This window comes from Metschnikowia bicuspidata, assembly GCF_001664035.1.
Source record: "Metschnikowia bicuspidata var. bicuspidata NRRL YB-4993 chromosome Unknown METBIscaffold_4, whole genome shotgun sequence".
NCBI lineage: Eukaryota > Fungi > Ascomycota > Pichiomycetes > Serinales > Metschnikowiaceae > Metschnikowia > Metschnikowia bicuspidata.
Window position 1 is genome coordinate 1,216,812 of NW_017387734.1, and position 13,230 is coordinate 1,230,041.

The window sequence follows — 13,230 nt, forward strand, 5'->3', positions numbered from 1 at the left end:
GTATGTGGGTTTGACAATAACCATCATTTAATGAACATGTAACAATGCACTAATTTGATACGGGCTTATTAAACCTAGAGCTATAATAATAAGATATGATTATACGATATTGTAATGATCATTCATAAGGTAGATACAAGGAGCTATTGTAGCATTCGGGCTTAATTGACCTGAAGGTGTACTAATAAGAAAGTACATAGTTAGTCTTTACTACGGTGCTTCAATGATCTCCATTAGGTAGGCCTACAAGGAGCCATTATAAGGCACGGCTTATGAACCCTGAATGTTAGCTAATAAGGTAGTACTTTAGGTTGATTTATTATGGTACTATCAATACGGGCTTAATAAACCTGAAGATATAATAAAGTATAATTGGTTTTTTTATTGTGATACTTTGAAAATCGTCCTTTGGGTAGGACAAGAAAAGTCACCATATATCAAGACTTAAAACCATTATGCTTCCATATTGACATGATTAATATATATAAGGCCAAGTCCGCACCGATTCACCCAACACTGGTTTGCTTTTGGCTCAAGCCCCGCCACTGCCCCATGGCCAGAAATCACCCTCAAACGCTGGCGAATTGTAATGTGGATAATCACTCAGAGTGTTGTCTACCCAAGGTGAAAAGTTTGACTCATGTAGAAAATTCCTTGAGGCCGGTAGGGGTCAGAAGTGCCGAGCCGCATCTGATTGGGAGATGGAAAACAGCCACGGCAAGCAAAAATCACATCCTTTCTTAGAACAGTGTGCCACTTATTGACTGAAATAAATGTCAGCTTTTACGTATGCATCAGAATCTCAAAAACGGCCATTCCATGAGGCTTTTACTATTTGAGACGATGAGGCTTTTACCATTTGAGAAAGAATGATTTGTGCACATGCCGTCAGAGTAGTATAGCCTTTTGGAGCGAGTGAACATAGATCATGAAGAAACACCTTATGTTTCCGAAAAACAGGTAAAAATTGATGTAGCCAGATGTTTGGTAGCATGATCCAGCCGTAATTGCATTACTATTGGTCCGGCAGGAAGTTCAGTATTACTGGTTGAGTTGGAAGTTCAGCATTATTGATTGAGTGGGAAGTTCAGTATTATGTCCAGTAGCATAATAATGATTGAGTCTGAGGTGCAGTTTTTTGATGTCGAGCATCATTTTAGCCGGAGGTTTGGTATCACTGGTTCAGCCAGAAATTCAGTATCATTGGTCCAGCAGGTCGTTTAGTATCATAATTCGGCCGGAAGTGCAATATACATTTCAACACTCTGCGACCCCAATGGCATTATGAGGAAATCATGTATTGGCTTGTGGGATCACCTGCTCCACCTGTGAGCACTCTACGCAAGATCCCATTTCAGACTCTGGACGGACATGTTCTCTAATTCTCCACTTTCAAATCAAACATTAATTGCGATCGTGAGATTGGCAGTTATGGTCCATTTGGTCATCTGCAATTGTCATTGTTTTCGAATACATGGCTGTCCAGGTGGCCCGTTTTTACGCTCTTTATTATGGGCCACTATAATACACCGGGGTACAATTGTGATTCCCAGAAACCACTGAGATTTGGTTTGCAGAGGCACCACTGAGCTTTTGAGATCGGGGTTTTATGGTTTTTGTTATAGGTTCTTTCATCGAACATCAGTCTTACTAGACCATTAATTGGATTTTTATTCGAGCCAGTTTCTATCCAAAGCGGACTGTAAACGAGTTGAAATAAACCAGCTCAAACACTTCAGATTTGGGTGGCTTATGAGATGTCCACCGCAAGAATGTATCATTTGGAGTCTTGGTAACTACCGGCTTTTCTCAGCGAATAATAGTAGTGCTCTTAATTATTGGTTCCAGAAACGCTACCAAATCTGTTTTCCAGCAGTGAATACTAGTGTCTCTCTCAAATCCTGAAACGCCACTATATCGAATTCTTGAAACACCACTTAAGTTGAAAGCGGACGAGACTCTTTGATTGCGAAATGCTGAAAACCTATATCACGAAATAGTAGTATTATCTCACAGGTTATTATTAATTCACTCCATGTTTGTAAGCGTTTCAGCCTGCGCTCCAACAAACAGGTGATGTCATTTGACAGATTCCGTAAGTTTAGTACGTATGTCTTGACAAGTGAATGGTTGATCTACAATATTCGGTGGTTTGGTATGGGATGCCTATCATGACTCCTTAAAATATCCCTGCTTCCGGAAGCAGGAACCCAAAATTCATGTCCGACTGGTTTATGGGATTGATATGACCTGGTTGAGGATCCCAAGATCAGGAAGATGAAAACATCATCAGGTGTTTTCTCAGCGCTCGAGAGGCTAGCTCCGGGTTCCAAGCGACCGTTGAATGTGGCTTCCCAATCTTGACGTTTAAATTAGCGAGACTCACAATATAGACTGTGTCCGCTCATATCGAAAATACGTTCCCGGGCATCACAGAAGCTTCCCTTGCTTTGAATTCTGGGACAGCATCTCGTAGCTAGAAAAGATCCCTATTGCCTTGGCTGCAACCTGTGTAAACTTGGTAGGTGAGGACAACAAACAGATGATTGAAACTGAGAGGGATGGTGCCATCATATCTTTACATAAAGAGAATGATGATGCAAAATAGTTTTGTTTCGCCTGAAACTCTACCAAAATAAACACTCAGCCGGCTCCAATTTGATACAAATCTTTCGTCCCCTCATCCGTTCGTTTCCCCGCGTGTTGAGTCGTATATATGGCCATATTAGCGCATCTAAATCCCCATATATGTTGGACACGCTCCAGTTCTTCATTTTGATTGAGCCTCTGCCTTTTGCTGGACTTCTTATCAAGGCCCAAGGTTATATTCCACATGCACCTCAGATATGGGGCACCAGGTTACCCGTTCAGATATTTTCTATGGTCTCTGAACACTTTCCGTGGGGATGCCCGACCAAACACCCAGGCCATCCGGGCCTCTAGAGGATGCCAACTGTGTTGGACTAAATCTGCTACACTGAGGAGCCCCGTAAATACCGAATTCACTTGAACCGTTGCCTCGCCTTCTTGGCCCCACTGCCAGAATTGGTCCCCGTGGGAATTCTCACTAGCACGAACATGCCACAGCCTCCAGTTCCAGAACACGTACCAGCAAGCCGACCATGCTTTGTATCTATAGTGGCGGCATCTTGGCATTTTGTCTGCACATTCTACAATTCGACTGCCGGAAAAGCAGAAGCCTATTATCGCTCGCATCGAAAAGGATTAGCGCCGGATCATAGCAGCACTTTTAAGGTCACGGCCCATTATACTTTATGATGAGCCAGTGATATGCTAGACGACATGAAATGAAGACATTTAAGTTTTCTCAAGAAAGCAGAAATGGTCTCAAATCCGCAAACGATATACAGAAACAACTGCAACTGACCCTTGGTTCTCGCATCGATGAAGAGTGCAGCCGGTTGCAGGGGTGACGGGTTTTCCATGGTGCTTCTCTGGGGTCCTTCTGGGATGTTTCTGGGGGCCTTAGAAAGACTTTTAAGAACCTTTTCAGGCCTCTGTCTAGTGTTTTTTGGCGTATTTCTGGCATCTTTCTGTGATCTTTTTTGTTAGATGTTAAAGCCTTTTTTGGGTCTTTCTGGCCCGTTTCTGGCTCATTTGTGGGATTTTTCTGGTACCTTTCAACTCGACTCTTTGGTGTTCAAAGAAAATAGAGCAAAAAGATTCTTTACGGGGCTATCACCCTCCATGGTCTCATTATCCAATGGACTTAAGAATGTTTGAACTATCTGAGGCCACCTTCAAGTTCCAATTCCCTGAGGATTTCAAATTTGAGCTTTTGCCGCTTCACTCACCGTTACTGAGGCAATACCTGCTGGCTTCTTTTCTTTCGCTAATTTATATGCTTTGGTTTCGCAGGTATTCTTACGAAGATGAGAAAGGATTGGGTGTGATTCTAAAACTCCTTCTAGAGTCATTTGATATTTTCTGAAGTCTTCCTGGTACCTTCCTACTGTCTTTCTGACTTCTTTCTGACTTCTTTCTACTGTCTTTCTACTGTCTTTCTACTGTCTTTCTACTGTCTTTCTACTGTCTTTCTACTGTCTTCCCACTGTCTTTCCACTGTCTTTCCACTGTCTTTCCACTGTCTTTCTACTGTCTTTTTACTGTCTTTCTGACGTCTTTCTGGCACCATTCTAGTTCCATTCTAGTGCCTACCTAGTGCCTACATAATGCCTCTCTAGTACCTTTTTAGTGCCTTTCTAGTGCTTTTCTAGTGCCTATCTAGTACCTCTCTAGTGCCTTTCTAGTGGTTTTCTAGTGCCTTTCTAGTGCATATCTGGTACCTTTCTAGTGCATTTCTAAAGCCTCTTCTGGTTTTTTCTAGTTCCTTTCTGGATTCTTTCTGGTGCATTTTTAGTGCCTCTTTAGAACCTCTCCGGTGTCCTTCTGGCGGCCTAATAAAGGCTAATAAAGGCGCGGCCCGGTCTGCAACAAGACCCCCCGTCTGGGCGCCCAAAGAACCAATAGAAGCAGAAGAAAGGAAAACACAACGAAAAACAAACATCCGGCCCGGCGACCCCGGCGGTCGGCAAACGCCGGCCACCATCAGAATCGTAAAAAAAGAAAAAGAAAAAAAAACACAGCAGTCATGTCCCGGCACTTTTCCCCTCCTTTTCCAGGCCGCGGCCCCATAACCACAGCCGGCCCCATAACCACAGCCGGCCCCATAACCAAACCCGGCCCCAGAATCAATACGCGGCCCCAGAATCAATACGCGGCCCCAGGCCCAAACCCGGCCCCGACGCACGACCCCGTCGCGCCACGCGCTCCATGCTCGGTTGGCGTCCTCCACATACCCCCTCTCTTTTCTCCCTTTCTACTCTTTCTTCTCTTTCTTCTCTTTCCTCCCCCACCTCTCCATCTTCCCCAACCCATTCAATTGGACGCAATTGCCGCGGCTTGCACCACAAAATGGCCCCCCCACACCCGCCGGGCCCGCCGGGCCACCCTCCGCCGCCAAACCCCCCGTCCATGCTGCCGGCGGCTAGTCTCCAGAACCCGTTTGTGGGCGCCGCGCCCAATCCAGACGGCCCCGCGCCAGGCCCAGAAAACACGGGGCCACACCCAGAAAACACGGGGCCAGTCCCAGAAAAACCCGCGCCGGCCCCATTAAAAACCGCGCCGGCCCCATTAAAAACCGCGCCGGCCCCATTAAAAACCGCGCCGGCCCCTTTAAACACCGCGCCAGGCCCGCTAAAAACCGCGCCGGCCCCACATAAAACCACCCAACTTGCCCCAGCAGAACCACACACACCCCGCCCGCCACCAACACGCGCGGGCGGGAGCGCACAGCCGCCCCTGAAACGCGGGCGGCTGCTTCTCGCGTCGTTGCCCGTGTTGGTGTCGTTGCCGCTCATGGCCGTGGCCGCGGACCTCGCGTTGAAGCCCGGCGCGGCCCCCGGCCCCGCGTTGGCGGCCCGCGTGGCCATGCTGCTGTTGCAGGCGTGCGCCGTGGTGTGCGTGGGCGCGGTGCTGGCGCGGTGGCGGCTCGCGGCGCCGGCGGCGTCGCGTGTCGGCGTGCGCCACGCCGCGGGCTTGATGCTCTTGACCTTGCGCTGCTGGCGCTCCGCCCGGCCCGCGCGGCCGTGTTGTACTTCTGTCTCTTCGCCAGCCGCTGGAACGCGGCCACGCCGTTGCTGTTGGTGTACGACGTGCACACGGCGGCGCAGGTGCTGGCGGCGCACACGGTGCCCGTGGTGGCGGGCTACGCGGCGCTCGTGGGCTCGTTCTGGCTCGTGAGCAGCGCCGCGGCGCGGGGCGGGGCCGCGGCGCGGGCGCCGCCGGTGGCCGCCGTGTGCGTGCTGGCCGGCGCGTTGCTCGCGGCGCTCGTGGTGGCCGGGATGGTGGACGTGCCGTTCTTGGCCATCTCCGTGGCCGCGTCCTCGCTCCTCTTGTTGCTGGCGCTGCACACGCACGTGCCGGCCAAGGCCAGCATCCTCGTGCTCGCGGGCTTCGCGTACTGCTTGGAATGCTTCGTGGTGCGCGCGCGCCCGTTTGCGGTGGCGGACGCGGCCGTGTGCGTGGGGCTTCCCTGCTTGACCCGAGTGGACCGCGCGTGGCGGGTGGCGCCCGCCGCCGGTGCTGCTGCTGGTCCTGCCGGGGACTCCTCGGAGAAGCCGCGCGTGTTGGCGGAGATCTTGGCCCACTCCGACACGCGGGCCATCTTCAACTTCCTCATGCTCAACACCGCGTTCATGTTCGTGCAGCTCGTGTACTCGTTCCGGTCCAAGTCGCTCGGGCTCTTGTCCGACTCGTTGCACATGGCGCTCGACTGCGCCTCGCTCGCCTTGGGGCTCGTGGCGGGCATATGGCTGAAGAACCCGGTCAACGCCAACAGCAAGTACCCCTACGGCCTCAAGAACTTCGAGAACTTGGCCGGCTTCGCCAACGGCACGCTCCTCGTGGGCATTAGCGGCAGCATCGTCTTCGAGGCCCTCGGCCGCTTGCTCCACCCGGTGGCGCTCCAGCAGACCACGGAGTTGATCGTCGTGTCCGTGTTGGGCCTATTGGTCAACATCGTGGGGATCTTTGCCTTCAACCACGGCCACTCCCACTCGCATGGCGGCCACTCGCACGGCCACTCGCACGGCCACTCACACAGCCACTCACACAGCCACTCGCCCATCGCTCTCGACACCTCCCCCGGGAACCACGCGGTGTCTCCCGAGACCGCGCATGCAGAGGACTGCGACGATCCGGACGAAATAAACGACAACATGAGAGGCATTTTCCTACATATCTTGGCAGACACCTTGGGCTCGGTCGGCGTGGTGGTCTCCACGATCCTCACCAAGATCTTCCACTGGCAAGGCTTCGACCCCGTGGCCTCCATCATCATCGCCGTGCTCATATTCATGACCGCAATACCGCTCATGAAGTCCACTGCGTCCACGCTCTTACTCAGTTTGGACAGTAAGAAAGAAGCCATTGTTCGGGGCGCCTTGAATGACCTCACCACCATAAAAGGAATAAAGTCCTTCACCACGCCTCGGTTCTGGGTGAATGACAAGAAATTGGGCGGCTTTATTCACATACAAGTCTACAGAGGCGAAAGCACCGCGCACTTGAAATTGCAATGCGAGGGCGTTTTCAAGAACCACGGCATCGATGCCCTCATCCAGATGGAGAACGACTACGATTCCTGCTGGTGCCGTTTGTAGTCTCGCGCGATATGGTGCGCGCACGCCTCATCAGGCCGCGTCGATCAAAGACATGCTCGCGCGATCCTCCTGGGTCTCCAGCTTACTCATCCTCATCAACAATGTCACGTGTGGGAGTCTTGGTTCTCGGGCCCGCCGGAGCGGGCAAATCCACCTTCTGCAACTCGATTATTTCACACATGCAATCTATTGGACGCCGCGCGCACATTATCAACTTGGACCCTGCCGCGGAGGCAACTGAGTACGAGTTTACCGTGGACATCAAGGACTTGATCTCTGTCGAGGATGTGATGGAGGAAATGGACCTTGGGCCAAACGGGGCCCTTGTCTACTGCTTTGAATACCTCTTGAACAACTTGGACTGGTTGGATGAGGAGATTGGTGACTACAATGATGAATACTTGATCTTCGACTGCCCAGGTCAAATCGAGCTTTACACACACGTCCCGGTCCTACCCACTATAGTTCGTCATCTCCAATCATCTCTCAACTTCAGTCTCTGCGCAACTTATTTATTGGAAGCACCATTTGTCATTGATCGCTCCAAGTTCTTCAGTGGCGCGTTGAGTGCTATGTCGGCCATGATTCTATTGGAGTTACCGCACATAAATATCCTTTCGAAAGCCGATCTCATCAAGTCGGAGGTATCGAAGAAACAGCTCAAGAGGTTTTTGAATCCGGACCCCTTGGTGCTAGAACATGACCCCGACAATCAGTTGAACCCGAAATATACCCGGCTCAATAAAGCCATCGCCGGCCTTGTCGATGACTTTGGCATGGTGCAGTTTTTGCCTTTGGACTGCTCAAAAGACAGCACATCTGTGGCAACAATCTTGAGTTACATAGACGATGTCACTCAATGGTCGGAGTCTCAAGAGCCGAAGGAACCCGCAGAAGAAGTAGAGGTGGATGATGACTAGTATTGTTCTTGCAAGTCATCTTTTTCCTCACGCTCCTCTAAACACTCTGAACTCCCTAAACTCCTTGGACACTCGAACTCACTCCAGGAACTTGATGGCTATATTCAGCTCGAAGAATCTTGAAGGTATGAGAGAAACTCATTAGTTCCCTAAAAATAAACTGACGGTCTGTGTTCAAGAACGAAGGAGGCTTATTTCAAATCTATTGTTATTCCTGGGCGCTCTGAGACGATATAGGGGCTTGTCTTCCGTGTAATCAACGGCCTCAAGTGAACCCCACCTCCCCGTTTTTGGGTAGAAAACTCAAAACTTCATACATATAGCTAAAAGCTCGCACCACGTCTAATAAAACAATCTTAACCACACATACACCTCTTATTTAAACGTCGCTGTCGTGGGCAAAGTACCCGCTCGCTTTCCCCGTTCTGCCTTGCACATTGTGCTTGCGGGAAACCCTCGTAAAATTGCGAGAACGAGTGGGGGGTAACTCACAAACCTTATTCTCGATCCATTTCTTCTTAACCAATAGAGTTGTCTTATAATTTCCTGCAAGCCTAGACTCTGAATTAATCACTCAGTTGTAAAGGGTTTGAGTTTTTGAAATGAAACAATAGGTGTATGTGCAGTCCGTTTGAGTCCCCAGAGGAAAATGTCGCGCAACGTGCATTATTGTTTGCATGTAGTCCGATGTGCTGCATGGTCCTTACCCCGGAGTGCATTCAGGGATACAAGGAATTTGTCTGTACCGCTTCAGTAATACAATTAAAACATAAAATTTTTAAATGCCCCCCTATGCTAGTAAGCTGGGTTCATGCTTTTTTCTCTCTGGAAAAACCCCCACACCTAAGGGCTCCAAAAAAATCAAAAGCAGATTGACTGCCACAGGTATGACCAAAGCCAACTCGGAGGCGTCTATGTCTGCCCCAGAAGTATAATGTGAACGCATGCTTGAATGTATCACTAAACTTTATTCGGGGGGGCTCAAATTGTTAAATTATCCCTACCCACATCCCCATTGGAAAGCTTAATTCGGACCTCCGGGTTTAAGTCAGGAATCTCTGGTATATGGCTACTCCTTGTTCCGATCACATGAGCCCTATTGCCAGCCAGTAGTAGTTATTTTTTATGCTCTCTGTATTTTCTGAAATCCAGCCTTCTGTTTGTGCAAGGCTATTTGGTTGATTTATACCCGCCAAAAAGACGTTTTGCTAAAACCACATGTGGCTTTTTCTACTCTGGAATCTGGACTTTGGGGGCGGCTCATGACATGTTCGGAATTCCGTATTGGTGATTTTGCTGACGCATACTGACAAACGTTTTTATGGGCCAGAAAATGGTGGAAGTTCAGGATTCAGAGAAGTTATCACCAAAATTGAGCAAGACCAGCGTTGAACTCGGGTAAATGGTGTGTTCAAACTCAAAACTTGTGTGTGGTTTTCGATCCAATGTTTGCTTTGTTTTCTCGACTTCGTTCGCATTCACATGGGGGGAGCAATCAGGGGGAGCAGTTCCAGGTTTTGATTTCGAGCGCCAGGCTAGAAACTCCAGAGATGAAGCGGGTTATGCAAAATCAAGGCACCCACTTTTGCTTTTGCTTTTCCGCGGGTCGTGGTGCGCTGGTTTTAGGCATCATATCTTGTGTATTGTCTAGCCCCGCTGTTCTTTCTGTATCGTCTGATTATTGCCGGGTGTCTTTGCAAAATCAGGGAAGTGGCCGCGCAGACCAAAAAAAGACGGCGGCGGCCAGACTTCAGCTTTCAGTACTAGTGTTGACAAGCGTGAGTACGGGATGGCGAGGTGCGAACTGTTAGAGATATCCTCGGATTTACGTGGCCATAGAATTTGGAGAACGATGATAATGGCCAGCATGCATGGGCAGCTTCGAGTATGAATGTATCGAATTTGGCAGGCGACTTGGGCTTAATATGACTCATTCAAATAATGGCAGACGTCTTTGGTGGATCCTGAAACCGCCGTGTCCAAAACATTGGCAGTGGCTGTTTGAGAATAGGGAACTCTAAGAGTATTCCTTGAATGCCGAACAGCCGCTCGGCAGGCTTTTTAATGCTCGGCAAAACCCGGCTTTGGGCGTGGCGGGGTGGGAAAGTCGAAAGCCTCTTGCTTTTGATGGCACTAGAAGTATAGCTGTTTTCCAGGAGTCATCTTGTTTTTGCATGTTTCCAAGGTTATGTATCTGAGTTTGGGTGTGGTTTGGCCACAGGATTAGGGCTAACAATAGCGCCACCTTCTCTATTCTTAGAATCCTGAGGACCTTGTTAAATCAAACAGTTCTGACGTCCCACCTCGACTGTAGAGACTATTAAGGCAGAAAAAGGACTGGTCTGAAGTGAAGTTTGGTCATTCTTCTTATTGCAGATCATTCGAAATTATTTATAGCCGAATGATTCTGTCTGCGACTCTACGCCCAAGCTCGCTGTCTGATCTTTAAATGATTCGGACTGTGTGTTTTTATCGGCAAGGTATAGAAAATATCGCCAGTCCCATGGATCTGGCATAACACATTCGTGCAACCAGTCTCCAGCTTTTCACAACGCATTTCCTAACTAGGCAGCGGGTTTTTATCTTGATACACTGTCTTCACTTAGTCATGAGACACTATATTGGAAAATAGTGACCTGCGGCCTTTCGAATTAGTTTTATCCGACAACGGTATAGACGGATACCCTGCAAAACAAAGATAGCTGGTATACTCAGTAACTAATAATGTGAATTCCCCATCATGAAGTCTTGTCGAGAAACGAAGAGGCCAGGCTAAGTAATTTTGCCACATCCGAGTGGTATAACAATATGCTCGACAAAACTGGTTAATTTCAAGTCATCAGGTATATCGTTTTGTGCCTTTTCGGGTATGTCGTTTTGCCCCTTTTTCTTGTTGAACTTTACGTACGACATCAATTCCAGCATTGATTCACCGTTCTCTGGATTGTTAGTATATACTACGTTCTTTTGAGACTTCTTGCTTACAATTTTGGCCGCATACTTCTATCATGCTATCTTTCTCGGATGGTCTTTTCGGAGATGGTGACCAGACCCCCTTTTTGAAATTGAAGAGATATTGTCTATGGCAATAAATTCAGGAGGCTGGTAAGTTTTGCTGGTGTCTTGCTGTTTTTTTGCAACGCTCTTGTTGTGTTTGGTCTTGTTTCCGTTTGTCTTTTACATCTTGATTCCCATGGTGAGCAGAAACTGGTTGGGTCGCTGTTTGTCTAATCTTGACATCCAAAGTATGGGTCTCAGATGACGACTTGTAACGTTGAGGACACTCTTTCTTTTGATGCGACATGAAATATTCTTGTTTGCAATTACAACTCGTTTGGATGTGAGTCAGAGACAATTTGCCACTAATAGCACTCGAAGTTCATGGCATCGCTTGCGGTCAGAACGTTTTGATCTGGCTGTCTTACGATTTTTGAGTGGTTGGAAGATGGTTTCTTGGGGTGGTGGCTACTTTGCTAAAGGCGCTGATGCAAAGTTGTTGGCATGGTCCTACTTGTCATGTTGGCAAGAGTTTATTGTGTTGCGCAGATCTGTGTTTTTGAGGTGACCTTTTCTGTTGTCAGAGGTGAATAATCCGCCGTGCTTATTTGCGTGGATCCTTCTGTTTGCTATGCGGACTTTATAACGGGCGACTAGAACATTCTAATCTTCAAAAATGAGAATACCTGCTACCTGCCGCCACATCTGTCTCGGCTTTGTTGGCTTTGGAGAATTCCGTGCTGACCTATCGGACCAACCCTTTAATTTCTAGGGTTTGTTTGGGACTAGTTGCGATAATTTGGGGCCAGTGGTGTCTGTTGCGGACCAGTGGTGTTTATCATTGCCTGTTTTGGACTGGGGGATTATGCTTCCGATGTTGGTTGGTGTTGGGCTATTCTTCTTTGCAAATTGATGACAATGCATCGGTGTTTCGGCAGTGGGCTTTTGCTGAAATGATGGACAACAGCTTGCTGTTTGCCACATGAAAATGGATGCGCTAGATTGCCCCAGTATACGAACTCGTTTGTCCTGGGCGATACCTTATAAAGTCTTACATAATCCTATAAAAAGCGATGGTATGCAAGTGCCCCGACAGCCGGACAGCAGCAGTCTGGGCTTTTATATGGAAACTACTACATACAGACTTTCGGGATTTATGAAAGCATGGGTCATCCATCTGTACGGTCTCCTATTATACATGTACGCTATCTGCACATTGGCGAGGACCAATATGGGCAATAGCGCCGGCTAGTCTAATATATTCCCTTTTGCAATGGCAGTGAAATTCAGGAAATGGTATTTGGTACCAATGAATGGAAACTTGCAGATCGAAAGCCACGCGGTTTATGAGACACCCTCCGAATCCTGGCACAGAGTACGCAATCATGACAATGAGAAAAGGCGGATGTTGAGAGTCATGTTGAAGAGCGTCATTGAAGTAATGACGGGAAAGGCATGATGGCGAAGGTTCCAGATATGACTACCGACTTAATAATGAGAAAGTGGAAATGATGTGGAAAGAGCAATCAGAAGAAAGCAAAACGAGGGGAGAAAGGAAAGCGACCGGAAGGGGAAATAAGAACAGAAAAAGGAAACAGTAAGTCGAAACAGAAAATAGCAACAGAAAATGGAACCAGAAAATGGAACCAGAAAATGGAAACACAAAATGGAAACAAATGGAAACACAAAATGGAAACACAAAATGGAAACACAAAATGGAAACACAAAATGGAAACACAAAATGGAAACAAGAAACAGAATGGATTGAGAAACTGGAAACAGGAATCAGTAATGGACTAGGAAACTGGGATCAGAAAGTGGAAACAGAAAATGAAATCAGGGAACCGAATCAGAAATGGAAACAGAAATGGAAACAGGAAATCAAAAAATCCAATACCAGATCCACCGCCGGCCTTTCACGAAAAGAATATGGATCACAAGCATTTATGTTTGCCTTCGTATAAGCTCACCCAAAGTGCTTACCTGAAGATCATCTAGCGATCAGGGAAAGCGCTGGCAAATTCAAACAAAGCGAAAGCCGTCAAAAAGAAGCAAAGCCACGGAGAATGCGAGAGAGAAAACCCAGCAAGAAAACAGAAAACAAACAATACAAGAAAAAAAAAAAAAAA

At 48.0% G+C, this 13,230-nt stretch overlaps 2 protein-coding genes across 2 annotated transcripts; both read left to right on the top strand.

The window, feature by feature from the left end:
* Positions 1–5,597: 5,597 nt before the first annotated feature.
* On the top strand, positions 5,598–7,225 carry METBIDRAFT_230197 (metal cation transporter; the record flags this gene model as incomplete). The annotated part of the gene is made up of 1 exon (XM_018855241.1): positions 5,598–7,225. A coding segment is annotated over one exon (1,587 nt), but the record flags the coding sequence as incomplete, so codon positions are not given.
* Positions 7,226–8,486, top strand: METBIDRAFT_230201 (putative signal sequence-binding GTPase). Its single transcript, XM_018855243.1, has one exon. It carries the CDS (start codon positions 7,286–7,288, stop codon positions 8,102–8,104), a length of 819 nt encoding a protein of 272 aa, XP_018711123.1. The 5' UTR covers positions 7,226–7,285; the 3' UTR covers positions 8,105–8,486.
* The last annotated feature ends 4,744 nt before the right edge of the window (positions 8,487–13,230 follow it).